This window comes from Tursiops truncatus, chromosome 12 (assembly GCF_011762595.2).
Source record: "Tursiops truncatus isolate mTurTru1 chromosome 12, mTurTru1.mat.Y, whole genome shotgun sequence".
Classification (NCBI taxonomy): domain Eukaryota; kingdom Metazoa; phylum Chordata; class Mammalia; order Artiodactyla; family Delphinidae; genus Tursiops; species Tursiops truncatus.
In genome coordinates this window covers 6432218-6454382 of record NC_047045.1, presented here as the reverse complement: position 1 = coordinate 6454382, position 22165 = coordinate 6432218, and the positions used below count along the sequence as shown (strand labels likewise).

The following is a 22165-nucleotide window of genomic DNA, read 5'->3' as shown; positions in this document are numbered from 1 at the left end:
TACCCAAAGCAATCTACAGATCAATGCAATCCATATCAAAATACTAATGACTTTTTTGCAGGAATAGACAAAAAAAATCCTAAAATTCATATGGAATCTGAAAGGACCCTGAAGAGCCAAAATGATCTTTAAAAAGAATACAAAAGCTGGAGGTCTCATACTTCCTGATTTCAAAACATGTTACAAAACTACAGTAGGTCAAAACCGTATGGTACTGGCATAAAGACAGAGACTGATTGAATAGAATAGAGAGCCCAGAAATAAACCCTCACATATATGGTCAAATTATCTTTAACAGGGTTGCCAAGGCTACCCAGTGAGGAAAGGATAATCTCTTGAAAAAATGCTGGTAAAACATCCCATGTTTTCAGTATCCACATACAAAAGAATGGAGTTGGACATTTACATTGCACCATATACCAAAATTAACTTAACGTGGGTTAAAGATCTAAACATAAGATTTGAAACAATAAAACTCTTAGAATCAAACATAAGAGAAGAGCTTCATGACATTGAATTTAGCAATGAATTCTTTGATATGACACCAAAAGTACAGGCAAAAAAAGGTAAAATAGACATATGGTACAACATCAAACTTAAAAACAGTAAAGAAAACAGCTGACAGAGTGAAAAGGCAATCTATGTAATAAGACAGAATATTTATAAGCCATATATAGAATAAAGGGTTAATATTGGGAATATATAAAGAAATACTAAAATTCCACAATAAAACCAAACAAATTAAAAAGATTAAAGATAAATTTTTAAAAGATTAAAAAAGAGACAAGAGACTTAGATATCTCTCTGAAGATTATATACAAAAGGCCTATAATATATGAGAAAACACCGGACATCACTAATCATCACGGAAATGTAGGTCAAAATCACAAGGAAATAAATATTCCTTCACATCCCTTAGGATGGCCAGGATTAAAAAAAAACGGAAAATAACATGCTGACAAGGTTGTGGAGAAACCAGAAGGATTCTGCACTATGGTGGGAATATAAAATGGTGAAGCTGCTATGGAAAGCAGTAGGCAGAGTCTTCAAAAAATCAAAAATATAGTTACCATATGATCTAGAAATCCCACTCCTAGGTATACATGCTAAAAAATTGAACTCAGGGGACTTCCCTGGTGGCACAGTGGTTAAGAATCTTCCTGCCTAATGCAGGGGACCTGGGTTCGGCCCTGGTCCAGGAAGATGCCACATGCCGTGGAACAACTGAACCCGAGCTCCACAACTACTGAGTCTGTGCTCTGGAGCCCATGTGCCACAACTACTGAGCCCATGTGCCCAAACTACTGAAGCCTACGTGCCTAGAACCCATGCTTCACAACAAAGAGAAGCCACTGAAATGAGAAGCCTGCACACCGCAACTAAGAGCAGCCCCTGCTCACTACAACTAGAGAAAGCCCACACACAGCAACGAAGACCCAATGCAGCCAATAAATAATTAAATAAATAAATAAATTTATTTATTTATTTAAAAAAACTGAACTGAGGACTTCATCAATGTCACTGACCTAAATACATTTACTTTTAAAACTAAAATTACCCTATGGCTGCTACAACTAAGGTTGGGCTACCTTAGAACTTTGAAAACTAACAAGAATTTCAACTACTGCAGCCCAGAGTGCTGTAGTCCCCCCTGCATGGACAGGACAAGTGCAGAGAGCTTGGAGGAGGGGGTCTTGAGCACCTGCGTGAGAGTGGCCTGGCAGCAGATGGCGAGGAAGATTTGACTGCAGAACAACTCAGTGACAACAGCACAGCCGAAAACACAGACCTTCAGTGACAAAGACACGGAGCAGAGGTGCTCCCCAGATACGGCCCCAAATCATCAAAGTCCTTGCCTTCTTTTTTCCAATGGCCAGCAAAATGGAATTACCTATAAGAAAGCTTATGCCTGGGCTAATACAGCCGTGTGGCTGACAGGGACTTGGTGCTCTGGCTGGGTGTCAGGTCTGAGTCTCTGAGGTGGGAGAGCTGAGTTCAGGACACTGAACAACCAGAGACCTCCCGACCCCACATAATATCATTCAGAGAGAGTTCTCCCAGAGAACTCCCAAAAGGGAGTGGCAGGACATATTTAAAGTGATGAAAAGGAAAAACCTACAACCAAGAATACTCTACCCAGCAAGGATCTCAATCAGATTCAATGGAGAAGTTTAAACCTTTACAGAAAAGAAAAGCTTAAGAGAATTCAGCCCCACCAAACCAGTTTTACAACAAATGCTCAAGGAACTTCTGTAGGCAGGAAAGACAAGAGAAGGAAAAGATCTACAATAAAAAAAACCCAACAATTAAGAAAATGGTAATAGGAACATACATATTGATAACTACCTTAAATGTAAATGGATTAAATGCTCCAACCAAAAGACATAGACTGGTTGAATGGATACAAAAATAAGACCCATATATACGCTGTCTACAAGAGACCCACTTCAGACCTAGGGACACATACAGACGGAAAGAAAGGGGATGGAAAAAAATATTCCATGCAAACGGAAATCAAAAGAGAGCTGTTGTAGCAATTCTCATATCAGACAAAATAGGTTTAAAATAAAGACTACTAAAGAGACAAAGAAGAACACTACATAAGGCTGAAGGGATCAAACCAAGAAGATCTAACAATTGTAAATATTTATGCACAAAACATAGGAGCACTTCAATATATAAGGCAAATGCTAATAGCCATAAAATGGGAAATTGACAGGAACACAATCATAGTAGGGGACTTTAACATCCCACTTTCATCAATGGACAGAACATCCAAAATGAAAATAAAGAAGGAAACACAAGCTTTAAATTAAACAAATGGACTTAATTGATATTTATAGGACATTCCATCAAAAAACAACAGAATACACTTTCTTCACAAGTGATCATGAAATATTCTCCAGGACAGATCATATCTTGGGTCATAAATCAAGCCTTGGTAAATTTAAGAAAATTGAGATCATATCAAGTATCTTTTCTGACCACAATGCTAAGAGACTAGATATTGATTACAGGAAAAAATCTGTAAAAAATAAAAACACATGGAGGCTAAACAATACACTAAATCACCAAGAGATCACAGAAGAAATCAAAGAGGAAATCAAAAAATACCTACAAACAAATGACAATGAAAAAACAACAACCCAAAACCTATGGGATGCAGCAAAAGCAGTTCTAAGAGGAAAGTTTATAGCAATACAATCCTACCTCAAGAAACAAGAAACATCTCAAATAAACAACCTAACCTTACACCTAAAGCAATTAGAGAAAGAAGAACCAAAAAAAACCCAAAGTTAGCAGAAGGATAGAAAGTATAAAGATCAGGTCAGAAATAAATGAAAAAGAAATGAAGGAAACAATAGTAATGGTCAGTAAAACTAAACCCTGGTTCTTTGAGAAGATACACAAAATTTAAACCATTAGCCAGACTCATCAAGAAAAAAAGGGAAAAAACTCAAATCAACAGAATTAGAAATGAAAAAGGAGAAGTAACAACTGACACTGGCAATATACAAAGGATCATGAAAGATTACTACAGATAACTATATGCCAAAAAAATTGACAACCTGGAAGAAATGGACAAATTGTTAGAAAAGCACAACCTTCCGATACCGCACCAGGAAGAAATAGAAATATAAACAGATCAATCACAAACACTGAAATTGAAACTGTGATTAAAAATCTTCCAACAAACAAAAGCCCAAGACCAGATGGTTTCACAGGTGAATTCTATCAAACATTTAGAGAAGAGCTAACACCTACCCTTCTCAAACTCTTCCAAAATATAGCAGAGCGAGGAACACTCCCAAACTCATTCTACGAGGCCCCTATCACCCTGATACCAAAACCAGACAAAGATGTCACAAAAAAAGAAAACTACGGTCCAATATCACTGATGAACATAGATGCAAAAATCCTCAACAAAATACTAGCAAAGAGAATTCAACAGCACATTAAAAGGATCATACACTATGATCAAGTGGGGTTTATCCCAGGAATGAAAGGATTCTTCAATATACTCAAATCAATCAATGTGATACCCCATAATAACAAACTGAAGGATAAAAACCATATGATAATCTCAACAGATGCAGGAAAATCTTTCAACAAAATTCAACACCGATTTATGATAAAAAAAAAAAAAACCCTCCAGAAAGTAGGCATAGAGGGAACTTACCTCAACATAACAAAGGCCATACATGACAAATCCACAGCCACATCATTCTCAGTGGTGAAAAACTGAAACCATTTCCACTGAGATCAGGAAGAAGACAAGGTTGCCCACTCTCACCACTAGTATTCAACATAGTTTTGAAAGTTTTAGCCACAGCAATCAGAGAAGAAAAAAGAAAGAAAAGGAATCCAAATTGGAAAAGAAGAAGTAAAACTGTCACTGTTTGCAGATGACATGATACTATACATAGAGAATCCTAAAGATGCTGCCAGAAAACTGCTAGAGCTAATCAATGAATTTGGTAAAGTAGCAGGATACAAAATTAATGCACAGAAATCTCTTGCACTCCTATACATTAATGATGAAAAATCTGTAAAAGAAATTAAGGAAACACTCCCATTTACCATTGCAACAAAAAGAATACAATACCTAGGAATAAACCTACCTAAGGAGAAAAAAGACCTGTATGCAGAAAACTATAAGACACTGATGAAAGAAATTAAAAACGATACAAACAGATGGAGAGATATACCATGTTCTTGGATTGGAAAATTCAATATTGTGAAAATGACTATACTACCCAAAGCAATCTACAGTTTCAGTGCAATCCCTAACAAACTACCAATGGCATTTTTCACAGAACTAGAACAAAATGTTTCACAATTTGTATGGAAACAGAAAAGCTCTTGAATAGCCAAAGTAATCTAGAGAAAGAAAGACTGAGCTGGAGGAATCAGGTTCCCAGACTTCAGACTATATTACAAAGCTACAGTAATCAAGACAGTATGTTACTGGCATAAAAACAGAAATATAGATCAATGGAACTGGATAGAAAGCCCACAGATAAACCCATGCATATATGGTCACCTCATCTTTGACAAAGGAGGCAAGAATATACAATGGAGAAAAGACAGCCTCTTCAATTATTTGTGCTGGGATAACTGGACAGCTCTGTGTAAAAGAATGAAATTAGAAAACTTCCTAATACCATACATAAAGATAAACTCAAAATGGATTAAAGACTTAAATATAAGGTCAGACACTATAAAACTCTTAGAGGAAAACAAAGGCAGAACACTCTATGACATAAATCACTGCAAGATCGTTTTTGACCCACCTCCTAGAATAATGGAAAAAGAAGCAAAAATAAAAATATGGGACCTAATGAAACTTAAAAGCTTTTGCACAGTAAAGGAAACCATTAACAAGATGAAAAGACAACCCTCAGAATGGGAGAAAACATTTTCAAATGAAGCAACTGACAAAGGATTAATCTCCAAAATATACAAGCAGCCCATGCAGCTCAATATCAAAAAAACAAACAACCGAATCCAAAAATGGGCAAAAGACCTAAACAGACATTTCCCCAAAGAAGATATACACATGAAAGGATGCTCAACATCACGAATCATTAGAGAAATACAAATCAAAACTATGATGAGGTATCACCTCACACAGGTCAGAATGGTCATCATAAAAAAATCTACAAACAAGAAATGCCGGAGTGGGTGGGAAGAAGAGGGAACCCTCTTGCACTGCTGGTGGGAATGTAAATTGATAGAGCCACTACAGATAACAATATGGAGGTTCCTTAAAAAACTAAAGATAGAACTATCACATGACCCAGCTATCCCACTACTGGGCGTATACGCAGAGAAAACCATAATTCAAAAAAAGAGTCATGTACCACAATGTTCATTGCAGCACTATTTACAGTAGCCAGGACATGGAAACAACCTAAGTGTCCATCAACAGAAGAATGGATAAAGAAGATGTGGCACATGTAAACAATGAAATATTACTTGGCCATAAAAAAGAAACAAAATTGAGTTATTTGTAGTGAGGTGGATGGACCTAGAATTTGTCATACAGAGTGAAATAAGTCAGAAAGAGAAAACAAAATACAGTATGCTGACACATATATATGGAATCTAAAAAAAAAAAAAGTTTCTGAAGAACCTAGGGGCAGGACAGGAATAAAGACACAGATGTAGAGAATGCACTTGAGGACATGGGGAGGGGGAAGGGTAAGCTGTGACAGTGAGAGAGTGGCATGGACATGTATATACTACCAAATGTAAAATAGATACCTAGTGGGATGCAGCCTCATAGCACAGGGAGATCAGCTCAGGGCTTTCTCTCTACCTAGAGGGGTGGGATGGGAGGGTGAGAGGGAGACGCAAGAGGGAGGGGATATGGGGATATATGTATACGTATAGCTGATTCACTTTGCTATACATCAGAAACTAACACACCATTGTAAAGCAATTATACTCCAATAAAGATGTTGAAAAAAAAGATAAAAAAAAAACTAACAAGAATTTCAAGTTAAGTTTGCTGAGGGAGGCAACACCTAGACCCACAATGAAGCCAAGTGATCAGGGATTTAAATTCACTTTCAAACAGTATGGCCCAATTAAACTCGGATTTTTGTAAAGAATGTACTGACTAGGCAATATTACAATATCTTATAGTATTAGTCATGCCAATTTGTCATCCCAATGGATAATTTTAATTTCTAATGTTCTCAATGTAGGGCATTATAAAAAGATACAGAGTATCACAAAACTACAGTATTTCATTGTAAATTCAGAATGAAGTGGGAAGGTTTAGCGTCTGGTCCTCAAACTGAAGAAAAGGTGCCCTTGAGGGAAATCAGTACTTCAGGTCCAGTGCCTTCAGGATGTATTGGTATAAAAATGATTGAACTAGAGACTGTCATACAGAGGGAAGTAAGTCAGAAAGAGAAAAACAAATATCGTATATTAATAATTTTATTACTTAATCACATTAATTAATCATATCAGTTAATTAATCTTATATTAATTATATCACATATATGTAGACTGTAGAAAAATGATACAGATTAACCTATTTGCAAAGAAGAACTAGAAACATAGACTTAGAGAACAAACGTATGGACACCAAGCCGGGAAAGGGTGGGGTGGGATCAATTGGGAGATTGGGATTGACATATATACACTACTGTGTATAAAATAGATAACTACTGAGAACCTACTGTATAACACAGGGAACTCTACTCAATGCACTGTGGTAACCTAAACAGGAAGGAAATCCAAAAAAGAGGGGATATGTGTATACATATAGCTGATTCACTTTGCCATACAGCAGAAACTTAACACAACATTGTACAGCAACTATACTCCAGTAAAAATTTCTTTAAAAAGTGATTATGTTTTTGTTTTTGTATTATTTCCAATATTTTCTAGTTCAACTGTTTTTCCTGTTTGCCTTTAATTCCTATAATATTAGGAACTAAAATGGGTTCCATTTCCTAAATGTGAAAAAAATTAGCACCATTTATCTTTTATTAGGTTGGTGCACTTGACAGCAAATTTATGTGATTTTGCATTATTGACATTTCCTTTTTAAAAGATAGTTTTCATGTTAGTGGCTTATGAGAACGTTGGGGTTTTTTTTGTTGTTTATTTCTTGGTTTCTTTTTTTGGAGGGTTCATCTGTATTTTTCCTGGCACTATAATACTATACTGTCATTTGCATATAATTTTAATTAGATCCTTTACAATATCTCGAGTGTTAATAGCTACATTAATGTGCCTTTTTTACGTTTCTTTTTCTTTATTTCTATTTTTTTTTCTTAAACAGGACTATATTTTCCATACATCCTACCAGGAAAACTACACATCGATCCCATACTCAAAAGTATTGTGATCTTCCTATAGAACTGGAACTTGGCTTTATTAAATGAATCAGAAAATGGGTTGATTACAACTGTTTCTTGAAGTCCTTGGCTTGAATATACTTTTTTTTCCTTAGAGTTAATTTCTGTCAGATACATTCTTACAAGTGGCATTGCTGGATCAATGAAAATGTATTTTTAAAGCCTCCTGAAGTTACCAAATTGTCCTACTAAAAGGTACTACAGTTAAAATCCTCACCAGCAGTGTGAGAACTCACCATGCTGTGGGTAGCCATTAGTTCCCTAATGTGAATGGGGTCTGTGTGGGTGGTCTCAGCTCCCCTCAAAGGACCCCTTGCCCTTGGCTGGCCAGCTTTCAGCTATCAACCTCAAAAGGGATCATGAAGGGTGGGAAGAGTCCAGGCCTTGTTGCCCATAGCCTGTGTTGGGGCCACCAAGTTGACGCCAAGCACCTTTAGCTGCCCATGCACAGCTACCTCCTCCTGGGCCTTTCAAGATTTTCTGTGGAAGGTATATGTGTATTCAAAGGAATGTAGAAATTTGTACTGCTTAAAGGAGTAGATATGAGTATCACAGAGGAAGCAGGACAGTGGAAGTGTCCTGGTTTTGGAGGACCAAAGGCTTGAGATGGACTAGAACCCACCCACCTACTGGACATATCAGCTTTGGCCAGTCAGTGAGGCAATAAGGTTCTCTTGTCTGTAGAATGAGAGTTCTGGATGGCATAACCTTTAAAGGGCTTGCAGCACTAATGTCCACTGGCTCTATGCTTTTTACTGTAAGACATTATTCCAAAGAATACAGTTGGGAGGCTGAGAATAGCCCTTATTTAGTTTGGACTTGAGTAGAGCACATTTCCTTCAGACGAAGGCATAAATTGAATCTACTTAATTGTAAAAGGAAAGACAATCCAGCAGTAAAATAGAAATTGCAGCTTGAAGAATAGTTGAATGCATATTAGGGCAAGAGAAGAAAAGGAAATATCAAAAGGAAAGAGTCAACATGAAAAGTTACTTCTGTCTTCGTAGGAAGGAACATTTCTAAATTATATCTATTCAAAACATTATGTCAAGTTCTCCTTCTGGGTCCCCACGAGGGGAATTATGCAAAGTATTGTTTTAAAATATTGTATCAAAATAAAAAATTTCTGGAGACTTAACAGCAAGCCTAACATTATTCTGTGTCTGGGAAACTTGGCTCCAAAATATTCAACAGATAATTATTAGTAAAATGATCACAGAAGAAAATGTGTCACGAAAATTTAGTAGATAATAAGTAAACATATAGAGCAAATTTGTGTATTTTTTCATGTTGAATAAGAAGATATTTCCTTTTCTGTTGGGTTCAATTCACAGAGTCAAATTTTACAGTAAAACAACAGAATATATGTATTTTATTCCTTTGTTCCTAAAATATTTGAATAGTGTAAACACTAAACTTCTATGTACCTCATTTTTTAAAAATGGCTTATATAGAATATTTTATCAGATAAGACAGTTATTCCAGTAAACATTTCTTGGACCTGTATTATTTATTAAGCACTGTTCTGGGAGTTTTGACAGTAGAGGAGATTTAAAATCATTAAGACAGTTTGGTGAAGAGGGTTGTTCCTTAGTAAATGTTTGTTAAGTGACTATAAAACAAAGACATCACCCTTGTCCTTTGAAAGGCTTATTCTACTCACTAAACCTTCTGGAACAACGTTTTGAAAAGGAAAAAAAAAACAAGCCGAGATTGCTTAGTGGTTACCTTATTTTACAGTATGAAGTAAAAGAAAATGAGAAGTAAATGCTAATATTTCACTTTTCAAATAGTGCTTAAACAAACTTTTTATCCTGAACATTCTATTGTCATTATTTCTAATGAATCCAAAGGTGAATATTGTTTTTCTATATTCATTTACCTAATTATACTTAGAAAGTGTGAGTGGGTATACATATTCATAATTCTTATAAAAGGTTATTAAGAACTTCAAGCTAAAAAATATGTCAGAACGCCACAACCCTACAATTTTACTGAAATAAAGACAGGGAGTTTTTGAAGTTAAAAAGAACCTTTGAGTCCAACCCCATGATTTATAAAGTCAGTGACTTGTCCAAAGGCTAATCTGCATCTGTTTGTGTCCCAGGTAGTACTAGGGGGTGCAGTTCTGGACTTTTCCCAGTTTTACCCATTCAACTGCCCACAATGTCGTCATTAGTCCACCCACAAGTGACCACTACCTCTGCAATAATTTCAAAAATGTTGAAACACGTTTTTTTACAAAAAGGCTGATATCCCTAGATACACTTCCAATTCCCTTGACTGTATAGCTTTATGAAACTTGGAATAATCTGACTTTGTGTAGGTGAGCGAGTTCTACGGTGTTATTCAAAATAAGATTAGTCATAATGAAACTCTGTTAAACATGTAGCAGGGAAACTAATTCACAATCTACAACATTTCATGTTGAATATTTTATTTGCATTCACTATGTCCCTCTGCAGCGAACAGAATGAATGTTGCATATAAAGGTGCTTCTATTTTGAGGCTGAACTGAAGGCAGATGATGACTGAGTGACTGAACAAGTTTATAAATTTCTTGTTATGATAAATTGAAATTAAAACCCAAGTCATCTGATTGTGAGTTAGTGCCTAGTCTAGAATTCCTGCAAGATTAGCTTTATGCAAACGAACTCCCAGTGGAAATAAGGGCCTGACTCTGAGTATCTGGGTACTTATTTTCTTTTTTTAATACTTTATTTATTTATTTATTTATTTATTTATTTATTGTCGGCTGCATTGGGTCTTTGTTGCTGCGTGCAGGCTTTCTCTAGTTGTGGCGAGCGGGGGCTACTCTTCATTGCGGTGCGGGGGCTTCTCATCGCGGTGGCTTCTCTTGTTGTGGAGCATGGGCTCTAGGCACGCCGGCTTCAGTAGCTGTGGCTCACGGGCTCAGTAGTTGTGGTTCACGGGCTGTAGAGCGCAGGCTCAGTAGTTGTGGCACACAGGCTTAGTTGCCCTGTGGCATGTGGGATCTTCCCGGACCAGGGATGGAAGAACCCGTGTCCCCTGCATTGGTAGGCGGATTCTTAACCACTGCACCACCAGGGAAGTCCCTATCTGGGTACTTTTAACTTTACCACATTTCTCCTCAAATAAACATCATACACAGCAATAGAGGTGGTGTAACTATAAATTAATTTTAGCTGTGAGTAATCGTACAGACCAATGTGTTTTAATAAAACCCATGGCAAAGTTGAGAGTAAATATATTAGCTTTGAAAATCTGTTAGTAGAACAAAACCAAACACAAACCTATTCAAATTCAGGAAACCCAAATTCCATCCAGAGAGGAAGGGCGTTAAAGAAAGCTAGATTTCCCAGAGTTGTTTCTGTGGTCAAAACATCCCACTGGATGATCCACAGACTATAATAATAATTCACTGCACATAGATTTTCTCCAAATAATCGTGACTAACTGCAGCTGTTATTGCTTCCTTGGGAGACCTTTTCCTGATGGACTGAACTCTAATTGTTTTTATTTATTAGACCATTTGTTAGGCCCCTGGTATAACTGTATACATCATTCGCAGTCTCTCCTCTTGAAAAACTTAAAGCTTTATTCACGAGGCTGTGGGTACGTGCTCACGGCCGTGTGGCTGTATTTAACTAAAATACAACTTTGTCTCAGTTCTCCACCGTGAGGTGGGGTGGAGGAAACAGGTCACCAAGAGTGAGAACAGCACCATGCAGAGAGATGCGTATCATGTTTTCTGTACAATCTGGTAAAATAGTTAAGACGGCAGAGGAAATAAATTAATGTTGGTAGAATTACTATCTGTAATTGTTTCTTTTTAATGTCTGGGAGGAAAGAAATCAATGGATTTCTTCCAAAATTAGTCCTCTAATTGAACATTTTTCTTAATGTAACTGTAATTGAATATTTATCTAGAGGCAAATTGAGATCTTGCGCAGATGAACAAAACCAAGTATTCCCAGCCATCATGACACTCCTTTAATTTCATGTAATGCTGATGAACAGTACAAGTAAGTACAAATAAAGGGAGAAGACAGATTCATTTTAAAATGATCCGTTCTATTATAGAGCCTTGAGGTTTTCTTTCTCTTACTTTTTTTTTCCCTTGGTCTTAAAGCAAGTCATGATTAGTTACAAAAGAATTACACGGCTATAATCAGGAACCAAAATTGTCTTTCCTAGTTGTTTTTCAATGCACAATATGCTAATAAGCTGCTCATTAAATTGGTATTTTCTATTTCATTTAAGAAAAAAGCCCTTTGTATTACCAAACTTTGTTTGACTATTTTCATAGAATGAGCTATAATCACATATTTGGAATAATTTACAGAGATTACAACAGCTTATTAATTTGTAGCTTACCTCAGAGTGGGCAAAATTAGATCTAAGTTTTTGTACAGGACTGCTCCAAGAACAAAGACCGATGACTCATCTAATTCTAGAAAGAATAAAATTTTAAAATATTAGCAAAACAGCAAGAAAAATATTGTGTCTTATAAAACTTTAATCTCCTAATTACAAGGGGATTCCAGTATCTGCCAATGCAAAGCCAGGTATAAGTAATGCCTTCTTAACTGTACCGGGCAAGTGAGCCCACACACTGCATGCATTAATTGTAGCTCCAGAAGATGTATTTTCAGTGGTTTTGTGTCATGAAGTAACTTTCCTGCAGGCTGAGACAAGAAGCGGCTGTAGTTACAGCTAAGGAGTTAAAATTCCCAATGATATGGGGGAGAGCCAATTCTCTTTTGGAGCTCTCAGTTAAAATGTCAAAATTTCCAACGTAAGAATTAAGACCACAATGTCACTCTTGAAAAGGGCCATTAAATTTTAGAGGCTACTGAAGATGTTCTTAAAACTTAATTTTTTGTTAGATTTGTTTTTAGATACCAACTCTTTTTTTTCAGAAGTGAGGCAGAAACAATTATTTTGCATGGAATGGAAAATATAACACATTTCAATACCTAAACTTAAAATCTTAGGCCAAGTGCTTTACACTGGGATGAGACTGTCAACACTGAAATTTGACCCTGACAAGCTCAGGTCTATAATTTGCACTTGTATTATTTTTTTTCATTTTAATAGAGCCTTTCCTCAAGTAAATTCAGATTTAAAGCCCAAATTAGGTTTTCTATAGTTACAAAATAAGTTTAGAGTCGTGATTGCAGACTGTTTCCTAAATTGCTTAATACATGGGAATTTATGCCAAGTGTATTATTAAATTGAACTTATAAATTTTTTGTTCGAGGCTTAAACTATTTCACATATTTACCTTTTGATGATACGGGGGTAAAGATGCTCTTTGGAATGACCACCCTGTCTTCTGAGTTTCTTGCCCAGTCAACCATGCCCTTCCGTCCTTTCATTGGGAAGTTGATGTCTGTTAGAACAGAGGCCGCAGGAAGCTTCTGAATGCTAGCCACTGTGAAAAAAGAAGTAATGATGTCAACTAAAATCTTTCAGCGTTATCAAAATTGATCAAATTAAACCTTGCAGTATATTAAAAATAAAATTTCTAGTCCTAATTATATTTATCAGAGCTATAAAACGTGCTGATTCCTTAAAATTAGAGGATATTCATTAGGGCTGCTGACTTTTCCTTATTAATTTGGTTTCTGTTGCTTTCAGCAGGGATCATACAGTGACTGTCAGTGGCTGGGTGGACAATCTCATGAGCATTGACAGCTGCGGCCATCCTGGTTGTTCATGGTTGGCCTCCATTCCCATTGTTAGAATCCCCTACTGTATTTTTGTTAAATATTTTGATTAACACACCTGATTCACAGACTGACATTTTCATTTAAATCTGAACTTTGTCCTCAGAGCAAGTTTTCTGCACCTACCTCTGAACACTGTCTTTGGAACAAATATTTCCTGGATGAGATGGGGTACCGTGAAGAGATGAAAAACAAACACATTGCTCTGGGAGACAGAACTGTCAGGATTCAAATAATGAAGCACTAAAAACACCATAACCACAGAGCCAATATTATATGCAGGAGCGTTTAACGAATAGGACAGTAATAACAAACGATTCTTAAAATGCACACCCACAATTGAAAATAATAAATGTATATATGTGAATGGAGAATTCTGTCTTTACTCACAGTAAGTATTTTAACATATATTGAGAAAATTAATGAATAATATGTTTGGTAAAGCCTGAATATATTTTTATTATATATATATATATTATATATATACACACACATATACATCTATATATAACTACATATAACAAAACTATGATAGTAAACACTCAAGCACTTATTGAGTGCACACAGTTTCAATTAAGGAATGTAATCTGTTGAGCTTTTACATAGGTCCATACTTGTTCCACATTAAAGTTTCAGGTGTTCCCTGGAAGATTTAAATGGAAATATGATGAGGAAACTCTAAAAGCTATCCCAATAAGAGAGGTGAAGTAAGAAACCATTAGACTCCTCATAAGTGGATTTCATTCAAAAGAAACTTGTAATTAAAACAAGAGAGAATGAAAATTAAGAATTTAATAATATTAGTTGTATAAATCTATTACTGTACCACTGGCTCAGTTGCAAATTAAACTGGTTATGTATTACTATACTTTATTAAAGCTCTTTCAGGCAATTATACACATCCATTTTCAGCATAGGATAGAATTTCATTTGGCCTGTAATTTGACATAATAAGCTTAAAAAAGGATTTTGTAATTAAATGTTGAAGGAAAGAGGGTGCTGGGTAACTCATAAATTATTATGGATGTGAAAGGCTGTTTTTGGACAACATCTCTAATTATTTTAGTTTCTTTAATAATTCGAACAATGTAGTCTTTGTTGTCCAGAAATAACCCAGTTCATGTGTCCTAAAGGGTCCAAAGCCTTCAGTGTGTACAGATGGACAGATCAACACATTAGTAGCATGCTTTTTCTTAAGGGCCCTACAAGCTTTATCCAATATGCAAAACTAAGTTCATCTACTTCCAAATTCCTTGACTCTAACTTCGGTTGTCTTGGTGTTTAGAGGAAATTTATTTCACCTCTCTGCTCTAAAAACTGATGAAAAGAAATGAAGGTTTTTCTGATTTCTGGTTTCTACTATAAAGGAAAACAAACAAGAGATAAACTGTTGGATCTTGAGGTCTAATAATTCCGCTGTTTCCGTATACATTGGATAGAAAACAAAAATAAATAAACAAACAAAAGAAATAAATAACATACGGAGGAAGCTTATTCTGTACCAATTATATATCACTTTATCCTGAATAAATGCTGGTCTAATTCCTTATTCTTAAAAATATAAAAATGAGATAATTATACATGCATGTATCTCACATTATGAAATGCATTCATTCTTCAGTTGGAGGTACACTGGGTATTAAATGATGACTATATAGATTAGATCGACTTTTGAGTCTAGACTAAAAGAATATAAAAATCAATTAGGATCACTAACTTCTGCAAGAAGTCCTTTAAGTTGCATAGTATTGAGCATCAGAAGGATATAAAAACAAACATGTATTCATTAATTTTAGTAGATATGTAGTCCATAAAGTAAGACGGTATTTTCAATAAATACATTATGAAAAGGGATATGACTTCACAGACTGATAAGCTTCAAATCTAGCCTTCAAATTATCAGTATACACGCTCTTTAAAATATTTAGTGTTTAAAATTGTACATCTTTACCTTAAACCTACTTAGGAAGATGCCTAAGGTGACACTGTGGTTCTTCATGACCCTGCAGTGATTAATTAACATGAAAAACTATTTCCACACAGCAAAAATGATTTAAAGATGACTTTCATTTTCTCCTTCTTTCAGTCCCTGTACCAAACACTTGGACCAAGCCAATCCTCAATTCCTTCCCTTCTTCACTGAAGTTCTCCAAAACCCTCAGGTAAAAATTTAGTTGCAGTTAGTCTTTAGGGAACTAGGGAGCTCAAAAGAGGTAAGATTAAAAATGAATACCTTACATATATCCAGAGAAAACCATAATTCCAAAAGATATACATGCACCCCAATGCTCATAGCAGCACTATTCACAATAGCCAAGACATGGAAGCAACCTAAATGTCCATCAACATATGAATGGATAAAGAAGATGTGGTACATATATACAATGGAATATTACTCAGCCATAAAAAGGAATGAAATAATGTCATTTGCAGCAACAAGGATGGATCTAGAGATTATCATACTAAGTGAAGTAAGTCAGACAGAGAAAGAAAAATAGCTTATGATATCATTTTATATGCAGAATCTAAAAAGTGATACAAATGAACTTATTTACAAGACAGAAATAGATTCACAGACATAGAAAACAAACTGATGGTTACCATAGAGGAAGGGGTGGGGGAGGGATAAACTAGGAAGTTGGGATTAACATATACACAATACTACATATAAAATAGTAACTAACAAGGACCTACTATATAGCACAGGGAACTAAACTCAATATATTGTAATAACCTATAAGGAAAAGAATCTGAAAAAGATACAACATTATAAATCAACTATACTTCAATAAAAAAAAATGCCTTAAAGTATGTCTAGAGTACATATGTGTCTAGTGCTGCAAAAGGACATCAATGCAAAGCATGAGGGCACAATGTACATACTTTGCTTCTGTAACAATTGCTGCATTAAAACCAATCGTGGGTATTTAGATGATAGAGCGTCTTTCCTCAAAAATTGAGAAAATGTCTTTCTTACAGAAGATTAAAGTAGTTAAAAAAAAATCTCAAAGGACACAATGTCCCTGAACAAATAGGCACATCTTGAATGCTTCAAGAACTACCCGAAATTCACTGCATCATGTTTTAATTACAACTCTAGATTTGATTTCTTATGCAATAAAATAGGTGACTCATCATGGATAAACCTTGGAACAAACCCAGCTGACTTTCAGTTTGCATTTTTAATGCTGTCATTTTGCATTTGGATATGCAGCATAAAATCCTCTGACAGCATCATATTTGTTATTGGCCAAGCTCTCAAAGGATTGAGGTTCGGTATAGATTTTTGCTCATCAGAAAGCATAAGCAAATTTTTGCAAATGGGTCTAAAAGCACATGAGCTGTTCTTTTGTTTTTGTTTTTGGTAACCACTGAGCTCTCCTTTGGTTCATCAAAGCAGGTGGTGCTTCTAACCTGTTCCTGAGGAAAATCATGAGGTTTTAGCCCTTTGTCCCTATTAATTGAGGTCCTGGACGATGGGGACTCTTGTCCTTTTCATACTTGTAATATGAATGGCCCACTACAGTTGAATCAGTTGCATCATGAACAAGAAAATAAGGGATAAATTAAGACTTTGGGATTAACATATACACACTGCTATATATAAAAAAAATAGATAATCAACAAGGACCACAGGGAACTCTACTCAATATTGTGTCATAACCCATAAGGGAAAAGAATCTGAAAAAGAATATATAAGTATATATATCACTGAATCACTTTGCTGTACACCTGAAACTAACACAACATGGAAATGAACAATACTTCAATTAAAAAAGGACATAATGATGGGCTTCCCTGGTGGTGCAGTGGTTGGGAGTCTGCCTGCTAATGCAGGGGACACGGGTTCGTGCCCCGGTCCGGGAAGATCCCACATGCCGTGGAGTGGCTGGGCCCGTGAGCCATGGCCGCTGAGCCTGTGCGTCCGGAGCCTGTGCTCCACAGCGGGAGAGGCCACAGCAGTGAGAGGCCCGTATACCGCAAAAAAAAAAGAAAAAAAAGACATAATGAGAAAAAATAAGGCATCTGGAAGGAAAATGCTAGAGAGTGAAAGTGTATGGTAAAATGGTGTAGGAAACAGGAGAATGGGCAAATGAGTGCCAGCAGAGGTAGGTGGCAGTTTACAAGAGTGGGGTAAGTGTGGACTCTGGATCTGGGCCCTGGATTCAAATCCTTGGTAGTTTAGGCTAACTATGATGTCCTAGTTTTTTAGGGCCGGTGCCAGTTCACCTCTGATATTTTGTACAATTATGATTAACATCCCCTATCACTCTCAAAAGTCTCATTTTAGAAGATAAATTCCAAGTTCATTTTATACGTTGTGTGACACTGGGCAAATTGCCTAACCTCTCTGTGCCTCAATTTCCTCTTCTGTACCATGGGAATAATAATATTATCTACCTCACTAGGATGCTGGAGGATGAAATAAGTAACTATATGCCAAGATGTGGGAGTTGGGTGCCTAACTAGGACCTGGAGCATGGGTGGTCCTATGGAAGTGTTGGCTATTCCAGTAGGTTTTCTCATAATCACTTCCAAGGGAACTTGGGAACTACCTCATTGTATGTCCATAGTATGATAAAGTATTTGACTTTTACAACAAACATTCTGTTTTGTTTGTCCTTCAGTGACCTTAGGCATGGGATTACATAGTCAAAACTTAATGTTGACTATATTCAGATGATCAAAGGCAGGAATTGCACTTAAAATAAATAGAGATCATCCTTTAGTACTTTAATGCACCACTAGGGAGTGAATAAGCCTTCCTTTTTACTTATCCCTTCCCTCCCTCTCTCCCCCCTCCCTCCCTTCCTTTTTTTCTGATAGCTTCTGCCAGAGGTAAGAGGGGCCTTCTCTGGTTATTTGGCTACACAAGGTCAGTCAGGTTAAAAATCTATTGGCTGCATCGTGAATGACAAATTCCATACTTCCGTTGCAGCCATGGCCACAGACTGCACAGTGAACTTCAAAAGCACTACTTTTAAGCACTGACCTAAGTGCTTAATGCAGTGACTCACATTCTATAATGAGTGGAGGGAACTCCCAAGGGAGGACACCTAATACTCATAGACCCTTCATTGTCCGGGGCGGATAAAGAAGAAGCTGTTTACGGGATGCCCTAAAAGCAGTCCTTCTCATTGCTCCCTTCTATTGATGTTTCCCATATATTTAAAGTTTGCATCATTTTTCACGTCGATTCAGAGGGCACAACGTACAAACGGGGTCCTGACTCACCAATATTAGAAAATTGGCCAGTTATCAAAATGGAATTGCTTATGGAAAACATCACTCGATATTACTAGATGGTCACCTGCACAGTTTCAAAATCCTGTAAGTAAAACTTGGGAGGGAGGAAATGATGCATTGCATCAGTGTGTTAGAAAGCGACTCAACCATACTAGAAAAGAATATGAAAAAGAACGTATGTCTGTGTATAACGGAAACACCTTGCTGTACAGCAGAAATTAACACAACATTGTAAATCAACTCTACCTCAATAAAATAATTAAGAAAAAAAAATAAGGAACTCAGTCCTGCTCTTGAACCCATATCAAGCACATGGGGGCTGAGCAGAGCCTCTATGTAGTGTGACCCCCCTGGCACTTAGCAGCTTAAGAAGCCATTATTTTCCTATGGCAATGCTGAGTGGCTTGTAAACTCCTGAGGGCGTTTGGGAGGGAAGGGAGCACAGCTGATTTTATTGCACACTTGCCATGGCCTTGGCACTGTCATTACCTGATTCCTTAACTGATTCAGCACATATTTATCATGTAGTTCCTCTGTGCCAGGCCCTGTTTCTAGCACAGCACTTGGCCAGATGCCTTAAACACGATACCTTATTTAATATTTAAAACAAGCCCAGGGGGTATTGGTGTTGTCAGTATCCTTCCTTTCTTAAATGAGGAAGAGGACACTTAAGTGGTGGCATTGTGATTCAAATCTCAGTTGCCTACTCAGAAGTATAGGATTTTGTACTGTGTGATGCAGTTTGATTATACCTAACACATAAACAGCAAATTTACTTTGCCTTACTGTAATATTTTTGCACTAAATATAAAAGACCGGCATAGTGACTCAGTTAGAGGAAATAAAACTATCTTACTTGCCCAACAGAAAATCAAAACTAGGCACCCCTGAAGAGCAATGGTTATCAAAAGGGAATGCAGATATTATATATACACACACGTTAATTGGTCCATCATGATCTCCAACATCGTTTCCAGGAAACACTCAGACATTCAAAGAGATTTTTAGTTTCTCTCCTCCCCGCTCTATTTCCCCCATTTACTCTGTCTCCTTCCCAAAGGCTGGGATTGGAGTGTTGAGGGTTGTGGGGAAAGAACAGGCTCCCTGAGAGCAGCCTGTAGCCACCACTTCCCAGGAAACAGAGGAGGTGGGAAGTGTGTCTGCAAGGACCAGGGTGCTGAGAGCTGAGAGCATCCATCAGTTCAGCCGCCACCATCCCACCTACAGGGTGTAGCATCCCCACAACCCAGAGCAGCACACAGAGATTTAGTTGAGAAACGTTCTTCCCATTAGGAGTTCACAGATTTGTTTTAAGAGAAAAAGCAGGCTCCCCTGATATTTAAAAGTAGACAAACTTGATGGACAGTCAAGAAAGTAACTATGTGGCAAGTCAAAGATTTTTTTCAACTTGCTAGTTTCCAATGACATATTATACATAGTGAAACTTTAAATATTTCATAATTTTGTGTGTTCCTTTCTGGCATCAAAATAGAAAAACCTGTGAATTATCAGCTTCAGATTCTGTTTATTATCCATTAGCCGGTTTCGAAGCCTGGGAGCCTCTGCAGCACAAGGCCTGTTTCTTATTTCTGCTCCTGGCCTTTTTGCCAGACTTCAGTGCTCTCTATGGAGGATTTCCTCAGCTTCTTCTCAGGTCACTCCTATTCTCCAACATGTAATCCTGCTGACACACATGTTTACATGATTACATGGTACATCCCCAGGCAGACACACCACCCTTGTTCAAGCTGAACTCTCTCAACCAGGGACTGGCAAGCTACAACCTACGGTCCAGATCTGTCCTACCAGCTGTTTGTGGATGGTCTGCAAGCTAAAAGTGGTTTTCACATTTTTAAGTGGTTGAAAAACATCAAAAGAAGAATTGTATTTCTTGGCATGTGAAAATTAAATAAAATTCAAATCTCAGTGTCTACAAATAAAGCTTTATTGGAACACAGACACACAATTCATTCACATGAAGCCTAGGGCTGCTTTTAGGCAACAAGAGCAGAGTTTAACAGTTACAGCAGAGACTGTACGGTCCACAAAGCCTGAAATGTTTACTATCTGGCCCTTTACAGAAAAGGTTTGCCTACCCCTGTTGCAGACATATATCGGAGAATCTATTTTTAAATATTACAATCTTTCTTTAAAGAGAAATATTTTCTAAAATATCTTATTTTCTGCACTTTTTCTGTTAACTATTGCATGTTCTTTCTGAAAGCCTTTTTCTTTCTATGCTATGTAAAATTTAATGCGGGAAATTTAACCTGATTATACCAATTTTCTTTCAGGTTTTAAAAAGGGTATGTCACTTATAAATTTTCATCTTCTCTACACAAGTAGTTCATGATTTCATTCCTCACATAAATACAAAACAAAATGTGATATGCAAATCAATTTTGCATGTATACCTGAATGGTAAAACCAAATCAATAAAGAAAATGCTTTAGGAAGTAAATTCTCCCTCTTCTCCCAACCAGTGAAATGAAGAACAGTATTCCTGTCCTTCCTTCCTAGAGGAAGGACCTTTAGATGATAATAAACCAAGTAAAAACAAATGAGAGAGTTTGTGTATGCAGCATTGTGTGTGTGTGTGTGATGTATTGTTTTGATATCTATGGGTATTCAAACCTTACCAGGGGAGTGAGGCAGGAACCTGCAAGAAGACAAGCACCCATACAGTCAGGAAATGACAACCAAGGTCAACAATCCCAGGGCTTCCCGAGACAGTAATCATCCATCCCCAGAAGAGTACTAGCAATGCCAAGTGCTATGACTTGACAGGAGAACGATCATTGTAGACTCAAGAGTTCTGTCTGGAAATTCATTCATCCAGCAAACTTCTACCGAGCGAGCCCTGAGAGTGTTGCAAGCAGGGTCTTACCACTGAGGACCTAGCAAGTGAGCAAGAGACACAAAGTCTTTGCCCTTAACAAGCTCGCAGTCTAGTGGGGGAATGCACACAGTACGTTAGTGAAGAAACAATTCAGATGATTCAAGGTTGTGACAGGTGACATGAAAGAAATAACTGATGAGATGGCGTGTGGTCAGTCGCCCAAGAAAGGCCTCTCTGAAGAGGGAGAATGGGGGCTGTGGTTTGACAGCTGAGTATAAGTTAGGGGAAGAAGAAAGAGCCTGTGCAGACCCAGAGCCTGGAAAAGGGCTGTGATGTTCCAGAAGTATCAGAATAGCAGTGTCTGGGGTATGAGGTGAGGGAACTTACTGTGCCCTAGAAAAAGAGTAACGTTTTTAATAGAGCATGAAGGTTTAGGTAGAGAAGCAGTCAAACAAAGGGCTGGAAATGACACTTTAGGCTAAGTG

At 37.0% G+C, this 22165-nt stretch overlaps 1 protein-coding gene across 1 annotated transcript in view; it reads right to left on the bottom strand.

Moving 5' to 3' along the window:
- Positions 1 to 22165, bottom strand: part of ADGRB3 (adhesion G protein-coupled receptor B3) — a 797924-nt gene that overhangs the window by 352260 nt on the left and 423499 nt on the right. The window contains exons 12-13 of the mRNA XM_019929178.3: positions 13150 to 13299; positions 12240 to 12315 (exon numbers count right to left, since the gene is read on the bottom strand). Of these exons, the coding sequence (XP_019784737.1) occupies positions 12240 to 12315; positions 13150 to 13299 (226 nt within the window). The remainder of the gene's footprint in view (positions 1 to 12239; positions 12316 to 13149; positions 13300 to 22165) is intronic.